The sequence below is a fragment of the Pseudopodoces humilis genome, chromosome 1 (assembly GCF_049639895.1).
Source record: "Pseudopodoces humilis isolate 2021_Gansu_Grassland_sample_001 chromosome 1, ASM4963989v1, whole genome shotgun sequence".
Classification (NCBI taxonomy): domain Eukaryota; kingdom Metazoa; phylum Chordata; class Aves; order Passeriformes; family Paridae; genus Pseudopodoces; species Pseudopodoces humilis.
Window position 1 is genome coordinate 6,917,190 of NC_142200.1, and position 25,671 is coordinate 6,942,860.

The following is a 25,671-nucleotide window of genomic DNA, read 5'->3' on the forward strand; positions in this document are numbered from 1 at the left end:
CAGGCATGGAGGCTATGAAGAGCTATTCAGTGGGCTGGAGAGGAGCAGGAGCTGTATTTGAAGAACACTTGTGTGTGCAGAAGCTTATCTGCAACTGGCTGGAGAGACATCAGGGGTGAGAGAGAAAGTGCAGAAAGATCTGGAAAGCACTCTGGAGAAAAACAGGAAAGATATTCCTGAATGAAAGAATGAAAACTGGGACTGGGACCTGAAAAACAACAGGCCAGACAAGGAGGTGTGCAGGAGGGACAGGGAAAGCATGGGTGGTGTGGGCCTTGAGTTTTGTCAGTAGGGAAACTGTGACAGAATGAGATGAACAGACTGGGATCAGGCTCTCCCTTGAGATGGGATCTGTTCATAGAATCACAGAATATCCTGAGTTGAAAAGGACCATCAAGGATCATTGAAGTCCAGGTCCTGCACAGGACAGCCCCAGGAATCACCGGTGTCTTTGTTGAGAGGGCCTCACAATCAATGCTGGTGATCCCAGTGCCTGGATCCGTGTTGTGTGTGGTGCAGCTGAACTCTGCTGGAGACAAGTTATGTGGCTTTTAATATGATGCCACTTTGAAGAACTTGAGGTTATTTTTGTTTAAGCTGTGAAACTGTTGATTCAGAGCTGCAAAAACTTTGCTTCATGAGGTTCTGGGACCGGGCCAGGCACCCCAACAGTGATAGCTTTTCTTTCTTTTCTGACATCCAACAGACAGACAGACCCTCCGAGCATTTGCTGACTGGGCCAGGCAGCAAAGCTCAGCGATTCCAACTCTGGTTTGTTGTCTTAGGTAAAGAACAAGCCTTTATTAATGTAGCCTTTCAAAAAGGCTTATGATTGTGCAAAGCAGAACTGTATAATGCAATATATGAATGTAAAAAGTAAACCACATGGCATGTGGATGCTCAGCCAGTGGTTCTATGGGAAGACAAGTGCTTTTCTTGGCAGGACAATCCACCCCACTTGCTGTAGTGAGGCTCAGTGACTCAAGGACCAGAGAATGTTCTTTCTATGCCAAGGTAAGGATGAATATTATTCATGTCCAAAAAAGAGCACAGTCCCTTCCTTTCATGGGCAGTGTGTGCCTGAGCACAAGTGTGCTTTCATCTTTATTGCTCCTAGAAGTATGAAATGTTCTCCAGAAGATATGTGTGGTGTGTGGGAAGAGGGGACAGAAATTGGCATAAGGAGTCTAGAAGGAGAAGAGGGCAGGTTAAGGCAGCAGGCTAAAGACAGGTTCCCAATGTTGCTTCTCATGAGATCAGAACAGCCAGTGATGACTCTGCTGTAATATTGCTCTGTTATTTCCATTTGGTCAGTGGAGACAAAAATTTTGCAGTGAAGCAACCCCAGCCTTTGGAAAGGTCTGGTCTTTCCCTGCTCTCTTCTACTTGGGTCTCTAACATAAATTCTAAAGAATATGTTTTTGTAAGAGTTGTCTCATCTAGTTCATTCTGAGTAAGAGGAGTATTGATGGGGTGAACACTGGTAATGTACAGCTGCCCAGTCTGTCTGTGTGGCTACCTGCACCTGTAGGGACTGATGGAGCAAAGCTCCATGTAAGGCTGGTAGAAGTTGTGACAGCAGTGAGGAGAGGTGACTTTTACACACAAATGACCCTGCTTCCTCACATTTGTCTTTACATGCCCATAAGCACTAAGGGTGTTCAGACAGTCCTGCCAGTTACCTGTGGTGACACGGAGGACAAGGGACACACACCCTGAGTCCCCATGATCTCAGCTCTTACCTCAGAGGGTAGGTTTAAATTAGGAAGAAATCCTTTACTGTGCGGGTGGCAAGACTGCCGATTCTCGAGTCAGACTCAAGATTCACAGGGAAGCTGTGGATGTCCCATTCCTGGAAGTGTTCACGGCTAGGTGGGATGGTGCTCCCAACAACCTGGTTTAGTGTAAGGTCTCCCTGCCCATGGCGAAGGGGTTGGAACGAGATGGTCTTTAAGGTCCCTTCCATCCAGCCCGTTCTATGACTATCTCCTATGTATGTTCTAAACTACCAGGCCCATTAAAACACATTTTACCCACAGGTGGTGAATTAAAACGCCTTTGGCAGCCCGAGACTGTGTCAGCCTGAGTTGCGCAGCGCCGGGGTCCTGGGGCGTGTGCTCAGAGTGGCACGGGGAGATGACGGCGGGGTGTCGCGGCTGCCCTGGCTGTCTCCTGTCAGGGAACACTCTCACCCTCTCACCCTCCTCCCGCCGCTCCCTCAGCCCGCGGGCGGCGCCTCAGGGGACGCGGCCCCGCGCGGCCGCCACTGCGCAGGCGCCGCTCCGCCCCGCCGAGCCGAGCCGAGCCGCCACTGCTGTGTCGGCCGCGGCAGATTCGCCATAAAGCGCCGCACGGGGACCCGATTTTCCGTGTTGGTTTTTTTTTCTCCATTTTCTCTCACTCTGTTTTCCAAGCGAGCCGCGCTCGGCCCCCGGCGCGCTGTCCCGCTGAGCGGCGATGGAGGCGGCGGCTGCAGGTGAGCGGGGCCGGGCCGGGGGAGCGCGCACGGATCCCCGCGCGGCGGACGGGGGGAAGTAGTTCCGGCGGGGTTGTGTGACGCTCCTTCCGCACGACAAGTAGTTCCACAGTGGCGGCCGCCCCAGCGTGCATAGCCCCGCGCTGCCCGGCGGCCTGGGGGGCTGTGGGGCCGGGGGGCTCCGGAAGCCGCCGGAGGATTCGGGCAGCCCTAGCCTGGGAGTGCTGCTGTGTCCCGGCTGTCCGGCCTAAGACTGCCGCTTAGCAGCGGGTCGGGAACTGGGAACGAGCAGCTGGAGTCTGGAGACCCCATAGGAACCCTACGGGATGTGAAGGAGGCCTGCAGGGAAGCCGGAGAGGGACTCTTGGTCAGGAACTGTAGTGATAGCACAGGGAGTAATAGGTACGAACTGAAAGAGGGGAATTTTAGTCTGGGTATTAGGAAGGAATTCTTTACTATGAGGGTGGTGAGACGCAGGAACAGGTTGACAAGGAAAGTTGTGGCTGCCCCAAGCCTGGCAGTGTTCAAAGCCAGGCTTGATAAAGCCTTGAGCAGCTTGGTGTAGTGAGAAGTGTCCCTGGCCGTGGCAGGGAGGCTGGGACTTGGATGATCCTTGAGATCTGTTCAAACCCCTTTCCATCCTCTGATTCCATGATTGTGCTCACCTGGGTTTGAAACACTTGTGAGCTCCTCTGGCAGCCACTCTAAATTGTATTACCAGCTCAAGGTCCCCGCAGTTCAGCTGTAGAAGGCAAATGTTTAAGATGTGTTAAAGATGTTTCCACTGTACTGTGATCTCAGGCCTTCGTGTGTCCTGTATTGGCCTGGCTTTCGTTTCAGCAGTGAATAAAGTTACACAGAGGTGGCAGCCTTAGGAGTGCTGTGGATGTGATTACTGCCTTTCACAATCCCTATGTGCTGTTGCAGGACAAGTTTGTGATGTCGCAATAATTTAATATCTGTTAATTACCCTGTATACTCAAATCTGGCTTCTGGTTGTCAGTCCCTGAGTTATTTCTTCCTGTCCCATGAAGTACTGATGGATAGTTTACAGCTCAAACCACCACTAAGGGGTAATAGCAAAACTCTAAAACTCAGAAAGTTCAACTGCAACATGGAAAAGAACCTCTTTATGTTGAGGGTGGCACTGAAACAGGCTGCCCAGGGATGTTGTGGAGTCTCCTTTTCTGGAGACGTTCAAAACCCACCTGGATGCATTCTTGTGTCACCTGCTCTAGGTGATCCAGCTTTGGCAGGAAGTTGGACTAGATGACCTTCAGAGGTCCCTTCCAACCCTGTCTTTTCTGTGACTATGAAATGGGATTTTATGCCAAGGATAATTGTGCTATCAGGAGAATAACTGAGTAAACTGAGTAACAGAATAGCTGACAGGTGCTGTGTTACTTACGGTCTATTGCAAAAACATTCTAGGACTGTGTTATATTCTGGGATCCAACCTTTAGTGCGAAATAATTCTCTTACTACTAGTGCCACTAATAAGTTTATATTTATTCGAACACATTTGTCTTAATTAAAAGGGTTCTGAGTGTGGTTGAATCCAGAACTATTGTGAGTGTTCAGTATTTTTGATATTACTGCTGCTGAGATGTGTCTAACCATAGATGCATTTCCATTATGGCTGCTTCAAAAAATCAGGTTCAGAGTGTTTCATACAGTGCGTCCTGAAGTTGATGACTGATCACGTAGTTTGTGCTTCTACTTTGAGGGGTTCTGAGTGGTTTTGGTGTCTGGTAGTGGTAATATCTTTTGATATTGTGTATTAGTGTGTTTCAGTGGTGCCTTAAGCAATGTTGTCTTTAGCCACATGAGGGAGATCTTAGAACATGTAAATAAAAATGTCTTGCTATAAGCATATCTACTATGTGTTCTTTTATTTTTTCTTAATGATGCAAAAGCTATCCTGTTTCTTTGTTTGATAAAGTGATTATTATAAACTGAAAATAATTTCCTAGTTACTTGAATATTCTATTAAATCCATGTTATATCCAAATCATTAATTTTACATAGTTTAGCCAACATAAATATCTGGAGACAGTTGTCTTATTTTAAAGAACTTTATTTAACTTTTTTTTCAGGAGCATTTGTGAAGATGGTGTGTGTAAAACAGAAAAATACATGTGCTTTTATTTGCCATCATCAGTTAAATTCCCATAGTTTCAAAAGCAAGTTTCTTTTCACAAATACAGCATCAGACTGGTTAAATACACTGTGTTTCGTTTAGGTGAGCCAGAGCTGGGCCTGGGTGAACCTTGGGGAGCTCAGCAAGGCCAAGTTCCAGGTCCTGCAGCTGTGTTGGGGCAATCCAAGCACAAACACAGACTGGGCAGGGAATGGATTGGAGCAGCCCTGATGAGGGCTTGGGGTGTTGGTGGACAAGAAGTTGGAGATGACCCAGCAGTGTGCTCTGGCAGCCCAGAAACCAGACGTGTCCTGGGTGGCATCCAAGGCAGGTGGAGGGAGAGGATTCTGTCCCACTGCTCTGCCCTGGTGAGACCCCACCTGCAGTGCTGTGCCCGCCTCTGGGACCCAGACATGGGAAGGATGCTGTTTGAATGCTGGGACTACTGAGCTACATAAAAGTTATGCAGTGTTCTTATTGTGATGTGCAAAATATGTCAGCAAGTATTGAATGATTTAGATTTTTAATTTTGTTTCCCTCCTGGCATTTCACGTGCCTAACAGCACACAATGGATGTTCAAATAGCGAAGAGTAAGAATGGGGCAAGCACATAGTGATACTTGTCCAGAATAGAGATTTAGACCTTCTTATGGGCTTTGCTGAGCCCCAGCCACTGTCTATCAGCTTGGTGCTTCCTGGTCAACTTCTAAAATTCTGGACACCAAGCTGATATGCACCTTGGAGTTGCAGCAGCAGGGAGAGATCAGCTGCAAGGCAGGCAGTTGTTTCAGAGGAATCATGTCCTTCATGACACCTGCTTTTGTTGTTCTTCATTTTACACTTTCCCTTTTCTCCAGTCTTTGGTTACATCCTTCCAGGCAAATAAAAAAAAAAAAAAATCTAATTTATTTAACTGCTCATGTATGGAACTGTGCTATGTTGTTGATCTTCCTAATTTTTGTACCTTTTAAGAATGATGATTATGATTATTACTATTTCAGAAGAGGAACAGTATCCAAAGAGATGTGTAAGCCCAGTACAGATATTTTATGGTTTTTAAATAGGCCTTTATATTATAGGACCATCTCTTTCATAGGTCTGTTTTTTTAGCTCTAAGGTTTTGTTTCTGAGGAGTGCAATTCCTAGCCTTGTTTGGAGGCTGTGTTTAAAGTGTTTGCTATAATTGAAAGATCTTTCACAGAAAACCTCTCCAAACCACTATAAAATGACAGCAAATTGAGAAACTTACTTTGCTATGGGCTCACCTTCTTTGAAGGGTCTTTTTCCTATACAGATTACTTTTCATTGCACAGGTTCTTGGGAGGGCCCATTATGTTGAGATGTTTTAAAATGTTGCTGCATTCTGCTTTTTATTTTTTAAGTTGATAAAATTAGCCTTAATGACCTGCCTCAGTGTTTTTACATTAAATTTGACACAATTTGAATCTTCTTTCCTCATTTTATGGAACTTCTATGAAGATGGTTTTTTGACATATGACTATTTAGCTATGTTAGATTTTGCCTTCCCTTTTCTAAAATCTTCTTTGATGATTAGCATCAAATATGATGCTTTTAAATAGCCTTCATGCTGCTTTCAAGGATTTAACTTGTCTTGGAAATAGTTTAGTCCTTTTAGTGGTTTGTTTTGTTAAAGATGCTTTTTATCTTTATATAGTTTGCATTGCTGAAGTGAAATACAAACATTTTGCTCCTTATCACTGTTTTAATAGGGCTTTTGAGTAGTACTTTAATCATGGTTACAGAGTAACTCTCAAATAATGTCACTTTGAAAAAGGTCCTGTGTTTTACTTTTGATAAAGTCAAGAACTGTTTCTCCTCATGTGGTTTCCCTGTCTTCTTGCTGGGTGAAACAGTCATTAATGGTGTCTAAACATCTAATCTTGGCATCCTAGTCTGACCTGACTTTTAACCACTCTGCATATGGCTAATTAAAGCCTACAATATATTGTTTTTGTCTTTGTAACCCCTTTTATCCCCTCCAGTGTGTCACAGTCATTTGTAGTCATGTGGTCAGGTTGTTGTAGTGTAGTTCTTACACTGTGCTTTTCTGTGCACTCTATTTAAATTCCTCAGGAATTCTGTTACTTGTTAAAATAGACTGTTAATCAAATTTAACCCTAAACTGCTTCTAAAAGGCCTTATTTTTTAAAAAAATAGTACATCCTACTTTGTCCTCAATATTTTGGTAGTGCTAATGACCCACTGGCATGACAATAACGTTTATCAGAAGCTTATTTGAATGCATGAATGTCAGTAATCCTCGTTCACAGCTAGGCATTCCAACTCTATTTTTTTAGATTTCTTGCATTACTGTATTAGTAGTTAGGTTTTCTTTTTGAAAAGCAACTACAAAAACAAACATAAGAAACTGTTTTGTTCTTTCCTGTAAAAAATGTACTAATTTCTTTCTCGTCCTTCATTTGAAAGTAGTGTCTGATTTTTTACTGCTGCAAGGGGAATCACCTTCATCTTTGTGGTCTTTTCCACTTGTTACCTACCTCTCAGTCTTAATTTAAATCTATTTTCATACTCCCTTAAATTTTTGCTTGGGTAAAGCCTGACGCTCCTCTATTTTTATTTCCCAACTTGTAATTTTCTCTTAGTTATATACAGAGCTGTCAGCTCAGTTTTTCTCACAATGGCACCTTCATGAGCTCATATTCCAGGCACCCTAACTAGTGTGCTTTTTTGTTTCCAGTCCTAGTATATTTGTATTGTATAAATCATAGAATCTCTGAATGGTTTGGGTTGGCAGGGACCTTAAAGATCACCCAGTTGCTTAGGACCCCATCCAGCCTGGCCTTGAACACTTCCAGGGATGGGGCATCCACAGCTTCTCTGGGGAATCTGTTCCAGTGCCTCACCACTCTCACAGGAAAGGTAGAGATTTTAAACTATATTGTTTCTTAATCATAAACATTCACAAATTTCAGTATAATTTAGTCTTGTATGCAGTGTCTGAGAGCCTCTACAGATGTAGGTTATTGAGTAAACCTCACTTACAGCCTGGTTAGGAAAAATGGTGAATGTATATATGACTGGGTTTTCCATAAAACCATATTAAATGGTATTGATTTTAGCATCATCTTTTAGTTTTTGCAGGAATGCATCGTGTAGCATTGCTGTAGCAGTCTTTCTCAATGTTAAAATAAAGTTTGTGGCACTTAACTAATGCTAATTAAATTGCTGGATTTTAGTTAGCATCTAAGAGTGAGAACAGTCATGGTCAGGGGCTCCTCTTCTTTGACTGAATGCTTTCTGCAGGGTTGGTTTTGTCTCAGCTGTCATTTTGTGCTGGTGAATTAAGAAGCTGTTGCTTACTGTTTAGAATTGCCTGAATTCAGGCGAGGAAAACCTAAAATAGCTTTTGATTCTCCACCTGCTGCTTCTAGTAGAGTTAATTTGTTGCTTTTGAGCACAGGGTTCTTGCAGTGCTGCTGTTCTAATGATAGCAAATAGTTTGGTTTATAGACTTTATGTGCTTGTTTTTTCTTTAACACTTACCAAGGATAAAGCTTTTGATTATATGAAAATAATGGTTAAAATGTTATGTGGTCTATAGAAAGTAGATTTTAAGTAGAATAACAATGGCAGGGAAAAAAAAAAAACCAAAACCAAAAAACGTGTGTCTTGGAGTGAATCAATAAAAATCAGAGATACACTGTAACATGCTTGTGAAATTTTGTGTGTTTGAGATGTGTTTGAAAATGAAAAGCCTCTAACATACTCAAAGGAGTAAGATCTTCTAAGTATTTTTGAAGTATTTGACAGTAGTACAGGCGATCATAATTTCTTCTCCTGTATTTTCCCATTCTTTTATGTTCAGTTGAAACCATTTTTTTACTAAGAAATAGTGTTACTTGTCTTAAACAAAAGTTAGTGGCTTTTACTTGCTGGTTTCATATTAACTGCTACCTCACATTTCATTGCTTCTCCTTAAACAGAAAAAGTCTTGTTTATTGTTCTTAGACACTTCAGTATTTTATATTTGTGCATGAAAAGTTCTTTTACAAAACAAATAATTTGATTGGAATAGTTGTTCCCACTTTTTATTGTACTTCATATCTGTACAGAAACAGCAGAAAGAGGAAAAAAACCAAAAAGCCTAACAAGACAAGTCCTAGTGTGAGGAGTAAGATTTTTAATTGCAGAAAGTTCCTGTTAAGAATTTGATGGTGATGAGCCAACAACATTTGTTTCTGCTCTGTAATAAGTTTAGAAGGAGATAAGTAATTATTCATATTCTGAACTTCTTTGCTGTGTATTTTAGTTAGTAGGAGGTATAGTATTGTAGTTAATAGAGGGTTGACCAGATACATAGTTATTGATTGTATCATCTTTTTCCACAGGCCAGCAGATAACCAGTGACTTTTTACTTTTGTATTTAACTGTGGAGTTCTGATTCCTTTTGAGAGCTGCAGAACTTCAACTTACAGAAGTTGTTAACTCTTGCCTGCTTTGAAAGGAAAGGTGGAAAGTTTTGGATCCATTAGAATGATTTAGGGTATATAAATACACATTTGTGTCCTTGCTCTGTGTGTCTTGTAAAAGTAGTTATTAAAAATAAAACAAAACAATATCCAACACTTCCTTTTATGTAAAATTAAAGTTTTTGGTTATTTAAAATTGATTCTGCAATAGGTTTTGTCATACAGTGGTTAAAAGTACATATGACAATAATATATTCCTTGATTCCCCTAAGTATGGTTCATTTCAATGTCTTTCTAAGATAAGTGCTTCTTTCTTGCTCCTTCCCTCTTCCCCACTCCAACTTTAAAGCAAAACAGGACAGATACTGGTTGTGCTTTATGAAGGGGATTTGGAATCAGGGAATCTGCTTCCCAGTCTGTAGCTTGCCCTTTGTTTTTAGTAATCCATTTGTTAAAACTCCTTTTGCTGTAGATATACTTAGTGTGAGTGAAAAAAAAAAAAAAAAAACCTCCTAATTAAGCAATATGCTGAGGGTTTTGGAGGAATTAGAAAAAAAAAAAAGGCTTCACTTGCATTATAGCTTAATTTTTCACATAGTCAATTAAGAAGAAAATTATTGGTATTATTTATTTCAGTGTATATCTAGCACAGTTTATAGGGGCATACTGAAGATAATGAATTGCCACAAAGCATGTTTAGTGAACAGAGTGTCCCAGATTGGTTTTGGTTGAATTTCCTGATGTTTGTGTACCTGCATACTTGATTACTGTTCCTTTCTTTCTCTGCATATTTAATTGCTGCCTAATTAATTGCTCTGTTGATTTCCAACATAATTAATTATTCACTAATTAGTCATTGATTCCATGCATAGTTAATTACCTTACTCCTTATTTGATTTTTACATTTAATTGACTATAATTCATTGCTTTATTGCTACACTGCCTAATTAGCAACTGCATAATCAATTATTGTTTGTTTACTCCATACTTGTTTAGTCTGGTGATCAGCAGAGTTTATCCTCTGCTCTCTGACTCCTTTTCCAGTCATACTTCCTAAAATAATTTCTTCTGTTTGGTTTCTTTCTCACCTCTGAGTAAAGCTCGTGCATCTTCTGTGTTCTCCTGGTGCTTCCTGCAGCTTCACCGAGACTCCCTGTGCTCTGCCACCTGGGCTCTTCATGTCTGGGTTTGGGTGGCAGTGGTGATCGAGCACTTTAAACACAGAGGCTTCTGGGGATTCTTCTTGCTCCTCTGCCCCTCCCCAAGTCCTCCCTGCGGGGAGTGAGAGATAAAGTGGTGTGTGAGTACTGATTGCAGGTCTTGAAGGCGGAGACAAGAGACAGAACACTGAGCCTGAGCTTCTAGAGAAAATAGCCAGCAGGTCAGGAAGCAGAAACAATGACAAATAAAACCTCAAAACAGAAATGTAGAAATGCCAGTTAAATCATTTGGTTAAATGTTAATCAATTGGTTAAATGTTTAGGTAAATGTTCATAGGTTTTATTTTGCCTTTACATTTAAAGAGAATAATTGTTATCTGTGTTATCTGCTGGGTCAATAACAGGCTTCATGCCCTCTAAAAAAAAAAAAAAAAAGAATATTGCTAACTAGAGCAGAACTAGTTCAAATGTTCAAAGGAACATTTCAACATACTGCAATCAAAACAGAAATATCTGTGTGCTCAGGACAGCAGAATGCCTGAGAAGGAGCCCAACCGAGCTCCTAAGAACGCGTTGATTGTACCATACACTTACATAGCTGCTTGTGTGTAATTAGAGGATATTTCGAAAAACAGGGGCAATATTGGAGTTACTTTTTCAGATGTTTTGAAAGAGATGAAGGCATAGCCTGCCTGTTAGTTTTGAGTTGTGCTTTTGTTACATTTCAAGTGCAAATACCTGTAAAAGAGACACCTCTGCTGCTCTCAACTTTCAGGACTCCTTAAATAAAGATTTTTTTGGGTGAACTGTATAATTAGTGTGTTGTAAAGGAAGTGGAATAATGTTCAATAGGGGAGCCCTTAGGTTTATTTTAAAATTAGGTCCCAAAATGCAGCTTCCCTGTCATCTTACCCTCAGATGCACCCCAAACTTTATTATAATTTTATTTCTGTACTTACTCAGTACAGAAATCTGTATTCTGGTTTCACTTGTACCTCAGAAATGCTGCTTGTTCCAGTTTGGTTTCAGAGGGTTTATGTTCCTAATTTTCTACAGGAAGGTGGAGGGAGAGTAGCAATTGAAACCAGTCTCTGGGCCAGAACTTCATACATGTAGCTGGAGAACAAGTGTGCTGTTAAAATTGGTTTCTGATGTTTTTTTTGTTTCATTGGATCCTGAAGGGAGTAGGGACTCTTCAAAAATCAACCATTAAACCAAAAGACTGGAGTATTAGGAAACAAAGTCCTCTGAATTTGTCTGGTGAAAATTTTGGAGGTTTTTTTAAATCTGGGATTATATTAATCCTTACGTTCTTGAGGTTTTGCTTTTACATCACACTTCAAGTACCTGCGAATTAAAATAGAAAACATAAAGCTTTGCCTAAAAATTTTGTCAAATTTCTGTTTAAAGCATTGACCAGGGGGAGTTTCAATGACATTCTTCATTTGCTCCTGCTTCTTGGAAGGTTTTTAGTTTGTTATTGGGTTGGGTTTGTTTGTTTTTCTTAAATCAACAGGAACTTTTCACAGTACTCGATGAGGATGTTATATCTTACATAAAATTTTATCATGTATTTGAAAATATATAAAATTATAATGATATTTGAAGCTGTAAGGGGAAAAAGGTCTAAATTGTTCTTCTTCCTTTTGTGCCACATTAAAACATTTCTAAGATTTCAGCCAGAAGAAATTTTTTGCCCTATCAGGATCTAGCTAGGAGTTGACCCATTTCTTAAATTAATGCATTTGAGGATGTATTATAACATTCATCATTTCACCTCATTATATGCCTGTTATATGTTTTAAGTAAATTATAGTTATTATATATGTAATAACTACTTTATATAATTATATAATTATAACTATAATATATAATATATATTACAATTATATTGACTGAACCAAAATCCCAGTAATTCATGGTAACATAAATAACTTACATTTGAAAACACTGATTCCTTGTTTTTAAACTTGTTTTTTCAGGGAGCAATTCCATCTTCATGTGTAAGCTCTGTAACTTATTTTCACCAAATAAGTCTGAGCTGTTGTCTCATGTCTCCGAGAAACACGCAGAAGAAGGGACAAGTGTGGATGACATTGTGATTCCTCTCCAACCTCTAACAGTACCCAGAAACACAAGCAAAGATGGAGAAGGTACATTCATAAATTGAGAGGAACGTAATTTTCAGCATTGTGTATTTTTTAATAAAACCTGTGGTGTGATGACTCTGCATTGTGTTTAGAAGTGTTTCTATAGTTTGTTTTTATAATAAGCACTGTACAACTGCCACCCCAAATCTCATTCAGCATGGAATAGATCACGTGAACAGATGTGGATAAACTCACGTCTTAGGGAATGATGACATTGATTCATTAATTTTCAGTGTCAACTATAGCAAAGTTTGCTTCCTACAGTTTTAACCTGAGCTGTGAAATAGCAGTGGGAAGATTGTCTAACAGCAGTGGAAAGCAATCAGGACACCATGGGTGAGAGGATGTCTTGAGGCTTAGGTGTCCTTTTTGAGTTGTTTGACTTGTTTGTTGGATTCAGGTAATGTCAATAGTTCTGTTCCAAAAAGGAAGTGGCATAATTCATAATTTGTAACTGTGTTTTGGTAGTGATGCTGGTTAATAAAGCAATCAGCTGAGTTGCTGATGGAGCTCTTTGTTCTGCCTGAGTAATAAATTAATGATTTTATGAGTACTGGGGACAAGTAGAGTGCTAGGCATGTAGTATTTGTTCATTACTCTACTGTTATTTTATTTGCAGTACTCTCTGCTGGATTTTGTTTAGTTATGCCACTTTCCTATCATTAAGCTATGATCTATTTAGGGTTGATTTGTCCTAAACATTTTGGTATGACAGTGTTAATTTTTTTTTACCAAGGGTACCAGGGAGATGTTGCTGTTATACATCTATGCTCAGGTCACATTTTGTCCAGCACTGGAGTGTGACATGTGTCTTTGGGAAATGACAGGTTTCCCTGCTAATTGTAGTCACTCATACTCCAGTTTTGCTTAGGGCATTTTATAGTTCTGTACAATGGTCTCCATTTCCTTCAAAGTGCTTGTCAAAACTCAGCTTTCTTTTCCTTCTGCTTAGTCAGATTGGTGAGGATCTGTGGGACGGCATCAATGGCTTCATCTATCCATACTGCTATTACCTGATGGATTGTTGTTTGTTTTGGGCTATATCTGGATTATGGGATGCATGACTCTGTTGGTTATGAAACCTTGAAGAAAGTTATAGTCTGCATATCATCATTTCTTTCCTTCAAGGAGTTTACCTCATTAAGGTCACTTAAAACCATGGTGTGTGCATCAGCCTCATCCTTTCCTGAACACAGGATGTAGCCAGAGCCTGCATTCACACCTGAGGGACAGGAGGTGTTGCAGGTGCCATGATACAAACACAGAACAGTAACAGAATAAGGCTGAGGATGAGATTTCCATGCATGCATTTGTGTGACACCGTGTGCAGAAGATTCTGAATACAGCCATGTGCTGTAACTGATGAAATGTAAGCTTTTTATTTGTGAGCTCATAAGCTTATGACATTTGAGGAAGGATTCATGTTGCATAATGCATCAACCTGTTAAGTATGGTCAGGAGGTTTCGGTGACATTTGCACAAGCGTTTTGTGACTTCTGACAAACTTTTTGTATTAAACAGATTGATTTGGTGAAGCTTATGTGAACAATTCCTATGAAGGACCAGTACAAAAATAGACACACAGTTAATTTCATTATTCTTTTAGAAGTGTCTTTTTTATGTCTTTGAGAAGATAATTATACAGCATGGCACAGAATGTCTTCCCTGGATATTGCCATTGCTCATCCAATAGCAGTCAGCATAAAGGTTGGTTTCAGTCAGTCTTTAATGAGTGCAAAATGCCCAGAAACAACTAAGTTGTTCTTGAGGGAATAGGATCTTAATTCAAAATCTTTTTAATGACCAATTTGAAACTTCTATTTATCACTAAGCATCCTTTAAATAAGTGATAGGGTCTTTTTATTATTTATTTACTACTTTATTTTTATACTTTATTTAAATACTACTTTATTTTTAGCAGTGAAATAGGTTCTGTTTTCTAAAAAACTATATTTGATTAACTTGGTTATGTACTGGCAGATGAATGACAATGTTCTGCTATTAAATTACTGTGTGTTATTGATCTTAGGTGGTTTGAGCTGGAATTTGTATAATGCAGTGTGAAGAGCTCGCTGGGGGCAGGCTGGGTAGAGAGACAGCTGGAATTTGTGGTTATGTGCCTCATTAAAAATGTAATTCTGGCATTGTTAACTCAAAGTAGCTTGAAATAAGCTCTGTCCTGGAAAAACGAAACCAAGAAGCAAGGAAAGAAAATGACTGTGATAAGCCTCAAAAGTCCTGGGGAGCCCTCCTGGTTCCTGTGTTTGTTGATGCCTGCCTCTTGCCACTAAACCTTTTAAATGGTTGAGGACTGCTGTAAATTCTCCTACTGGTGGACACATTTGCACATTATAAGATTTACACATTCTTTCTTTATTTGCCACACCATTAGTAGTCAGTGTTAAGAGCTGCAATTTTGTAAGCCATAGCAGAGATTCCATCACCAGCCATGTAAAGGAGCAGTTTTCACATTTCCACTTGCATGCAAGATTTTGTTTCAATTTCTGTCTTAATGTGAAAGTGCTCTTCCGTTTCTCATTAAATTTGCACTAAAACAGTCAGGAAGAAGCATCTCTTTGACCTGATTTCTCTTAATTTATTTTTGTTGGGTAATCTGATGATTGCATTGTAAAGGAATGAAAAGAATATCATACACAGAGAATATGGTGGTTTCATTAATTTTTCTAATCCTTGGACTTAACTGTTTTGTAGTAGTCTGACCAGCATCCACATCTGTATTCTTTGTGTTGGACAGTTAGCAAACTGTGGCCTTTTGATGGGTTGATGTAAAGATAATTGTTTTAATTGGTAAATTAAAATGAAGATAATTTGTTTTAATTGGATTTTAATTTCTTCAACTCAAATACTGATTACTGTGATGGATGGATATCAAAATAATATGAATGGTAGCAAAGAGAAGTTTTGAGAGCACTGAAACCACTCCCTTTTGGTTGATGATTGACAAAACTACTTTTGTTAGAGTAGTGTGAAAGTTCAGGACCCTGGTGGAGGTTTGAAAAAAAGATTATGGGAAACAGTTGCTTTTTTTCTATTCATAGTAAGGTTTTTTGGCAGTTTCATTACATTTATTTAAGCAGACAGGTATTCAGTCACTCATATAAGAAAACAGAATGCTTTCTATTTCATTTGATAGTAATTACATGGTTAACTCAAAGCTGTGGTGTCTGAATGTGGGATTTTGTTTGCCTGGTATGTTTTAGGGAAATGCTGAATAGGTTATGAATAACATGATGTTACCTTCTCCTGTTCTCCTGCATCATCTTCCTTTAACATTCTTTAAGTCATTTATTTTTCCATATCCTCTAAATCAACCAATTCAATAAGGTCTTTTACCACCTGTACTTGAAAAGTTTTTGTGGTTTGGGTTTTTTTTAATATTCTCTCTTTTCGTGTTTTTTCAGACATCTATGTTGTCAATCTCAATTTATCAGTATCTGTGATTCAGTAGTGATGAGAGAAATCTTAAGCAGAAAATACAATTTATGTTGTCACACATTTCTGTGCACTGCATGTTGTGGATTTCATCAATATTTCCTCTACAGAAATATGGAAATGTAAAATTATATTGTATTTATTAGGAATTGTGGATGGCTTCTGATTTTAATTAAGGAAACATTTTTCTGCATGACTTCTGGAATTTATTTGTTACCAACAATTTTTATGCCAGCTTTTGGCTAGAAAGTGCTGACAATCAAGAACCACAGAAAATATTAGGGAGTAATAGTTCAGTATATTAAAAGGACAATGAGATTTTGGTTCTTAAACATACACTGTTTTTCTGATTACATCTCAATACCTGGATAATTAATTTGACAATTATTTAAATTAAAAGGCTTTTTGTAGTGGTGAAACAGTACAAAGCAGTTTTGTGGAATACATGTGCTGATAGAGTTATAGTGCAGTCCAGAAGAGTGCTTGCAGTGTAATTAAGTAAAACTGTGGCACTCTGACATCTCAATAACACAAATGTTATTGCTTTGCAGCTACCAGAAATGCCAGCAAATACCACTGCTTGAAATAAGTTTGTGTGATGCTAACCTTTTTTTCAGCTTTTGGGATAACTCCTCTCAAACTTGATTTAAGGAATCTGTTTTTCAAAGATCAGAAGGATATTAGCTAATTAGCTGTGAGGTTTAATTGTAATTTGCTTTAAACTTCAATTTGCTTTTCTAGAGCTTCTCGTAGCAAAGAGGAAAAGGGGCAGACCAAAAGGGTCCACTAAGAAGCTTTGTGTGGATGAAGATGTGGCAGAAAACAACCCTGTTCCAAGCAAAGAGACCCCAGCTGGGACAGAAGAAGGCCTGGAACCGTCTGAAGTCTCACCAGGCAGCCTGGAATGCAGGAAATGCAATCGGAAATTCTCCAACACGCGTCAGCTGACTAAACACATCTGCATTATTGTTCTGAATGAAGGAGAAGAAGAAGGAGATGGAGGTAAGAAAACATCCAGCAAAAATACTTGAAAAAATACCATGGTGTTCCTACCATGAGACCTGGCTTGGAATCCCCAGTGCTGGCTTTAAAATGGAGTGGAGTTGTCTGTTCCTTGTAAAACAAAAAAGCAAAACTGATCTTAGGCGAGGTATTTAAACTTCTTTCAAAGTGATCAAACTGTTTATTACAGTAATGATTGTCTTACAACTCCCTGAAATTCTTGTTTTGCATTAGCAACTGTTCTGTTTCTCACAAAGTGGATTGTAGCTTTTCAGTGAGAAGTGGTATAGGCCATGCAGGTGAATATCACATGTAGGTGAGGAAGGACGGTCCTGTACAGGTGTTTGTGTCCTGTGACTTGGGAAATCTGAATTCTGTTCTCTTCTCTTGATAAGAGTTTGCTTTTCTGGATGGCTTCTTTAACTGGACTTTTACTTTCTTTTACTGTATAAATAATAGTATTAAACACTATTAAGCACAGTTAAACACTAAAAACTCAAACAAAGCTTTATTGTCTTTGGCATAGGAGAGCCCAGTGTTTAAATTTAGCTTTAATATTGATTTGGATATATTCAACCTCTCAAATTTTTAGTATAGAACACAGCAGAATGAAGTAATTTTCAGCTGTAAGGAACCTACAATGACCATCCCACCTAACTGCTTGACCAATTCAGGGCTGACCAGCAGTTAAAGCTGCTGCTAAGGGCATTGTCTGAATGGTTTCTTAAACCCTCATTGGCCTGGGGCATTGAACCCAAATCCATTTAAAAAGACAACAGTAAACATTCATTCAGAATGGAGTAGTTGAAGGGACATACAGTAATCATCTCCTCTACCTACCTGTTTAAATTTTCCTTAAGGTGAATGTCCCATGCATACAAAGCAATGACTTAGTCCAAATTACCTTAACTTTTTGTGGGTTTTGTGTTGGTGGTAAAATTCAGGTTTTGCTTTTACTACAGTTGCTCAGTATGATATTGTGGATTCTGCCTGTAGACAAAATTTGCCATTGATTTTTTTTCAAGTTTTCTGTTACTCTTTCCAGTCTGTCACAATTATACACAACTAGTATGACTATTTTATTTTCATTGATATGTAGAGTTTAACTTCTGTGGCAAAGCTTAATTAAAATAAGCTTAGAATATGTTGATAGAGCAGAGAAACTCTTGCTTTGGTAAAGTACCTGGTTGTATTGTACTGTCATCAGTGGTATAATTTTTTAAATACACAAAAATGACAGTTGCTCCAGCTGTCTCACCTCTGACATCCCAAGTGTCCGTTCCCTCTGCTGTTTATACTAGATCCAGTGTTCATATTTGCATAATTTTAGAAATGTTGCCTTTTCTAATGTCCTTTTGAAGAAAACTCTCAAGTCAAAGTATAAATTCAAATTACCTGTTCTTGACCTGTTACCTCATTAGAGCTCCTAAATCTTATCTTCATTGGTTCCTCTACAAAACACACTGGCAAATTTTCCAGACTAAATTGCTCATCTTTTTCCTTCTTCATAAAGAAAATAGCCTCAGTTTTGGGCAGATGAAGCATTTTTTGCTTATTCCCTGGTAAAAGCAAAACAGTCAAGCCAGGTCAAACAGTCAAGCAACAAATGACTTGGGGTCACCAAAACAGGGGGTTCCAGTTTTTTGAAGCTTTCTATCTTGACTGCAAACTTTGAAGCTATTGGGGTCTGGTTTTATCCTGAAGACATAATTCTTCCTTGGAATACATCTGGGAAATTCACTCTTCAGCTGTCTACTGATTGCTGTCCCATCACAGGAAAACCTTTCACTTCTGCCTTTACCATATGAACTGTTTGAGACAACTTTTCAGTTTCTGAATACATAGATGAAAGTAGCATGTGCATTATTATTTTCCTCTAAGAATGTGTGAATACAGTCAGTACCTCAAAACTGTAGAACAGGCAAGAACAGGATGTTGTCTGCTTAGGGTTCTCTATTATAGTCTCTATAATATTCCTCATAAACTTTTGCATTATCACAGAATCAGTAAGTTTGGAAAAGACATCCAAGGTCATTGAGTCCAGCTGTAAACTCAGCATGACCATGTTTACCACTAAACCGTGTCTCCAAGTGTCACATCCACAGACCTTGTGAACGTTTGTAGGGATGCTGAGTCTGCCCCTTCCTTGCACAGCCTGTTCTGATGGTAGTTCTTTTTCAGTTAAAAAATTTTCCTAATATCCAATCTAAACCTCCATTGGCACCACCATTTCCTCTCATCCTGTCACTTGTTACTGGGAGAAGAGGCCAACCCCCACCTGGCTACAGCCTCCTTTCAGGGAGTTGTAGAGAGTGATAAAGTCCCCCCCTGACCCTCCTTTTCTCCAGCATGAACACCCCCAGCTCCCTCAGCTGCTCCTCAGACTTGTGCTCCAGACCCTTTCCCAGATTCATTGCCCATCTCTGGACCTGCTCCAGCCCTTCAATGTCCTTCTTGTACTGAGGGGCCCAAAACTGAGCGCAGGACTGAGGTGTGACATGACCAGTACTGAGTACAGGGGTACAGTCCTTGTCCTGGTCCTGCTGACCACATGAATTTGGATACAAGCCAAGGTGCCATTTGCCTTCTTGCCCACCTGGGCACATGCTGGCTCATGTTCAGTCAGTGTTGACCCACAATTCCAGGTCCTTTTCTGCCCAGCAGTTCTCCAACCCTCTTCCCCCAGCCTGGAGCATGGAGCAGTTGTGACCCAAGGGCAGGACCTGGCACTTTGCCTTATTGAACCTCATGCAGTTGGCCTCAGTCAGTTGATCCAGCCTGTCCAGATCCCTCTGCAGAGCTCCCCTGACTAGTACCATGGCATAAGGTGTTTTTTTGCTGTTCTGCTCTTTTCTTAATGTCTCCTTTATATTATGGTTGATTTTTCTGACTCCTGCTTACTATTAAACTTAGGTTTTCAGGGAAGTATTTGGAAACACAGACAGATCTTTCTTCTACTCCAAGAGTTAATTTAGTACCCATCATTTTATCAGTATTTTTTTTTCTTGAATCCACTGTTGCCAGTTTTCTTAGAGCTGGATGGAAGATTTTATTGAAAGTCTTAGAATCTTTCAGAAATATATCTGCTTCTGCATGTCGGAGACAGTTCAAAATAGATGGCTAAAATTCACAAGGAGCTTTGGCTGCAGGTTCTTCTCACTTAGTACTTGACATTTTACCTATTCTATAAAGGTTGGGTTTTTTTTTCTTTTATCCATGTATTTTCCAACTTGAAATAACTTTTATCTGTTTTTTTTAATGCTTCTGAGACTTTCTGTAGTTTTAAAATTTATACCACTTTCTCATGCTTTTAATTTTTTGCAAAGCTTATCATTCTATGGGGATCTGATTAATAATCACATGTTTTCACTTTACACTGTGGCTGACTGTGATGGAGTTAACTTTCTTCATAGCAGCTCATATGACACAGTGTTTCACACTTGTGACCAAAATAATGTTTTGGCTATTGCTAAAATATGCTAAGTATGAAAACATTGAAAATATATGTATTTATAGTTATTCTGTGTAATAGTGTCTATTCAGAGAAATCTAATATATGTTTTGAACTGGAGCTCAAATATTCATAGAACTTTCCAAGTAATAAAATGTTTTGCTGTCTTTTATAGGTCAACAAGAAAAGTGTTGAAATGCCTAGCATAACGGACATTTAAAATAAATAAATCACTAGAAAATGCTAGTTGAAGCTAGAGTTGAAACTTCATTGAAATTGCACATGTATTGGTCAGAGGAATAACTGGTGGATGCAGTGGGCCTCTGCTGTTCCTTGCTTCTGTAATTGGTGATCTGCATTGATCTCTGAGATCATTGACTCATTGATAGTTCTGCTTCTCTTTTCAGAGTCACCAGGCCTTACTGGTTACTGACATCCTTTGTGCATCTAATTTGATCCTCTGAACTATAATGATTGCTTTCACCTTGTGGGCCCATTCACTAAAAGAGCAATTAAAAAATAAAATAAATAAATAAAAATTAAAAAAAAAATAGTTTTTTTTCAGCTCCAGGAGTCCCAGAAAGCAGCTCCTCAGCTGGACTGGAAAAACAAAAAAAAAAAAAAAAGTCTTGTGGGGAGAAATCACTCACCAGTTACCATCACGGGAAAAACAACCTGGGGGAATTAATTTATTACCAATAAAATCAGAGGATAATGAGGAATAAACCCAAATCTCCATGAGAAGAGCCAAACTGTAGCCCCCTGCTACCAAAACATGGCCACACAAAGCCAGTGCAACACAGGATTAAAAAAAAAGTCTGTTGCATTTCCCTGTGTACATGGTTAGTAAATGTATTTTTTCACTGAGGGCTTATTTGCCTAAGCAAGTTGCTGTTTTGTAAGCTAAACTGTGTGTATACCTATTTCTGATTCTTTTTGGTTAAACAAAATTAACAGTTCTGGCTAATGATTATGATCTGGCTGGCAGGATACAAGAGAGGACATTTAATGGCCAGGGAATGGCATTTAGGTGGAAGACAGATTACAGTCCCTTCTCTGGAGTGAAACATTCAATCCTACTGAAGTGGGAGCCTACATATATCTCAAAGATGTCACTTTTGGCCTTAGTTTAAAATGGTTTTACCATCAGCTGGATTCTAACTTAAATGAATTCTTTGTGCAAGTAGAATGTCATTCTGTTCAGGAGAAACAATTGCCTGTGTTTATTTTAAATGGCCAGTTCACTTTCTTTTTTCCAAGCTGCTCGCCTGCTGCTATGAAATATCACTTTTTAAAGGTTAAAAAACAGTAATTTGAATGAAGAGTAGTTTAAAAACATGCCAATTAAGCCTGCAAAATGTTGTACATCCAAGTAGAAACGCTGAGAGCAGTCCCTTCAATTAATGACTCCAGCAGGATCATGGGACAGATGAACGATGCAGTTCGATGGGACTCTGGAAGCCCTGATTAATTCAGAGCTGGCAGTAGCTTTGCTGATCAGCAGACGTGGCCATTTCTTAATGGTGTTAGAAGCGGCTCAGCGTTGTGTTTCTTGCACAAACACAAGCTGGTGTTCATAACGCCTGACACTGGGGAGGGGAGGTCACTTCATCCGTCTGTTGGATCCAGGTGCCAGCTGACAAAGTGCTGAGCTGACTGCTTAGCAAGGGACGTGCAGAGTGAAACAGTTTGTCTAAACAAACCTCTTCAGGATCAAGCAAAGGCTTTTACTGCCTGGAGAAATTCACTTTAGCTATTCAAGTGGCATATACTCCATTTTCTCATAAATTATCCTAAAATCGTCCAAGGCTGTTCCTTTATAACTCGTGGTAGTTATTATACAGCAGAACTCACCTAGTTGAGATGGACAAAGCATTTATTTGACACTCTAATCCATGATCTTAACAGTGAAAGAATTTTTTCCAGGAAGGCAGCTAAACACTGATGAGATGGCCACATACTTACTATAGAAAGGCTGTTTAAGCCTTGTGGTCAAAATTGAAGCTCTTTTTTATTAAAATGTACTTTTCTCCCTCTTAATCCTTTCCTAAAGCACACCTTCCGCTTCAGGATTTGTTTTGGTGCATAGAGAATTCAGGAACAAAGCAGCTGTCATTGAGGGTTAAGGTGTTTGTTCATTTGGTGATTTGATAGGGAGCGTTGGTTTGAAGGATTTTTAAGTCTCAGGTTACACACAGACCACAAAATAGTTCTTTGTAGCAAAAATTGTTGGCAATGTGTGCACCCCAGCTCCTTATCAACAAATTGTTTCTGGAAGATGTTTCTTCCATTCAGAGAGGCATAGAATGGGGCTACTGCCATCGACAGGCATCAAATTAGTGAATACATTTTAATGTTTAATTATCAGAATTAGATTACTGTAGAGAGATGATTTTGGGTTTTGATCAAGTATCATGTGAGGGTGAGAATGTTCCTACAGATCCTTAGCACTAATAGCAGATGTATGATCAGTAAATCAGTGGAGTTTCCTCACTGCTGTTTCTCGCTAATCTATGTGTGGGCTTTTTTTATGTTAACTGAGGTTACGCAGCACTCAGTAGCTTCCTCATACCTTTGCTCATACTGAGTGTAGTTCTCCTGTTAGAGGCTGGGTCTTCTCAGCTCATACTGAGAAAGCTGAGATCCAGTTCTTTGAAGAACTTACCATCTTTGGGTTTTGTATGAATTTTTTTTTGTATGGGCATAATTTTTAGTCCTTAGCCTATGTCCACAAATTTTCTATGCGTATGAAACAGCACCACTTTAACAAAGAAATATTTTTCTACTGCAATTCTGCATGTTGTTTTTAAGTCTTTTAAAATAGTATTTGTGGTCTGTTTTGAAAGCAGGGAGACAGTCAGCAGTATTTATTGTAATACATCTCTTCACCTTGACCCTTGGTTGGACTGAAAGAACCGCCAAACTGATCTGCCTGACAGAGGCACGTCAGGAAAGAAGAGCAATGTGAAACATCTGTTGGCTTATTACTGTGGTCATAGTTATTCACTAACGTGGATCACAACCAAACTCAAATCTGTTGTTCTCCTTTTTTTAGTAGAATTCCAATACTCAAAAAGGTAGTAGAGTTGCATATTAAAGTGAAAAGGTAATGAATGGTTTTGTTATTTATCTTCAACCACTTCCTCATTAAAGTGATGAATGGTTAGAATCTTTCTAATGGTTGAAGGGAGTTTAGGAGTAAGGTACTTGGGTTCTATTCATATAACTACTAGGAATTACATGATCCCATGCAAAGTGGAGAAATTTCTGTTCTCCTCATTAGAGTTTTCATTACAATATATGGTTCTGGATTTCTTCTAACTAAAGCATGTTTTGTCCATAGGTATGTAACATCTTTTGGGGCTTTTTTCGAATGCTTTTCAGTTTTGCTTACTGCCCACTGAACAAAAGCAGAGTAATTAACCCAGCATGTGAAGCACCCTCAGGGAAGCAATTCAATAAGCAGATTACATTCTCAGGCACATGGTGTGGCTGTTGGGAATGGTCCTGTGCAAGGCCAGGAGTTGGACTCTATGAACCTTGTGGGTCCTTTCCAACTCAGTTGATTTTGTGTTTTCTGATTCTTTATGAAAAGGCTTTCTTGTGTTGGTAGCCTGGTCCTGCTGGGAAATCTGTGATGATTAATTTTATTCTTGCTAATAAACTATCAGGGGCTGTTTGATGAAGAAAATGTGAAAATATGTGTTTGTTTCATAGAATCAATAAGGTTGGAAAAGACCTCTAAGATAGAGTCCAGCTGTTCCCTTCCACCTCTGATCAGCACACCAGAATAAACCACTGCACAAGCAGGTTCTGTTTGAAAGGGATTTTTCTTTATCTTCAAATATCCCTTTCAAGTATTGCAGGAAAATATCAGTGTTAGAACTATGTGCTTTTAGTATAAATGAATAATTTACAACTATATTAAGAAGTTAAATGGGGACATTATGAAGCTCTTTATACCTATAAAGCAGCAATATTTTCCAAAATCATAGAAGTCCACAGAGAAAAACCTAGTTGAGAAGAGGCATAGATCAAGGAATTTTTGTAATGAAATTGAAGAAATCATTAGTAGGTGCTGGAAAGCTGGGGGCTCTCCAGGCAGTGGAGCTGGAAGCTGGGCAGAATCATGGCTGTGTTTGAATTCAGGTGTTTTTGTGTTTGTTCCTCATTCTGGAGATTCTAAATATGAATTCCAGGTTTACAATTTAGTATTAAATCACTGCCTATTGTGAGCCTACAGATTTCTGCCTCAGGATGCCTGAGAAAGCTAGTGAGTCCTGCACACCTTGTTTCCTTCTGGTTCTGTGTCTAATAAAGAAATCGTGGTTTATGCAGGTTATGTGATCAGCCCTACCCGTGCTGCTGTAGCTTCTGTTCGTGTCCTTCATTTTTGTAAGGAACAGTCAGGTCACTTTAAACCTTTGTTCCATTACAGTCAGGCCACAGAGACAGTCTTTGTTTCAATCTCAGCTGAGTATTTACAAAATATTACTGGAATTAAAACAGCCACTTCATGCTGTATCTTTTCACTTCTGCTGTTTGAATGTCAGAAACAAATCTGGACACACTACAGCTTTTCTCTTAGTGTTTTTTATTTTTATTTTGTTTCCCTATCTCATTACAGCAGCTTCAGCATATTTTTTATATACATGGAATTACTTACTCTGGAGATTGAATAAACTGATGTAGATTGAGAGAAAAAAAAAAAAAGAAAAATTCACTGGATTTGCTTATAATTTTCTTCCATTAGTTTCTTCTTTCCTTGTTCATTGCCTCTGGAACATCTGCATAATGCCTTAATTTTCTAACTTTGGTTTCTCTTGTCTGCATCTTCTACCTCAATTACTGCATCTAATATAAGAAATTTTATTGGTCTAATATAAGAAATTTTATTGGTACAAACTTAAGAGTTCTTTCTTTTTTTATCTATGCTGCTACTTATTTATCTATAAAGACACTGGGTTTTTTTGTTTGTTTTTTACTTTTTTTATTTTTTAGAATTTCAGTAAAGGAATTCCTTATTTGCTTTGAGAAAGAAATCAGCTGATTACTGGCTATTCATTTTTATCTCAGAAGAGTGTTTTGTATACAACTGTTGTATGGGTTTCTGGTTATCAGGTTGAAAACTTATCCAATACAAGAGGTTGAAGACATACTGAACAGCAAGAGGGAATGATTTGGAAGTGCAGGCCTTCAAAATGAGGAGTTTCATGTCAGGAGTTAGGTTGAACCAAAGAACTATTTTGAATCTAATTATTCTTGAATCACCAATAAAAAGAAAATTATGTTTGTGGCTACTGTTTTATAATAACAGGAGAGGAAGAAGGTCACATCCAAAGAGAATGTCAAAAATCTTTCCATTAAATAAGATTGGTAATGAAACCA

General features: G+C 39.0%; 1 protein-coding gene across 4 annotated transcripts in view; it reads left to right on the plus strand.

Moving 5' to 3' along the window:
- The first annotated feature begins 2,307 nt into the window (after positions 1-2,307).
- The window catches only part of ZFAT (zinc finger and AT-hook domain containing), a 122,504-nt gene continuing 99,140 nt past the window's right edge, over positions 2,308-25,671 (plus strand). For 3 of the 4 annotated variants that reach the window (XM_014257860.2, XM_005516892.3, XM_014257858.2), the window contains exons 1-3: positions 2,308-2,476; positions 12,210-12,380; positions 16,572-16,832. In XM_014257860.2, coding sequence (XP_014113335.2) covers positions 2,458-2,476; positions 12,210-12,380; positions 16,572-16,832 — 451 coding nt within the window. In that variant the 5' untranslated portion in view covers positions 2,308-2,457. Of the gene's footprint in view, positions 2,477-2,599; positions 2,879-12,209; positions 12,381-16,571; positions 16,833-25,671 lie in introns of those variants that run through there. The other variant, XM_014257852.2, reaches the window with a different exon arrangement.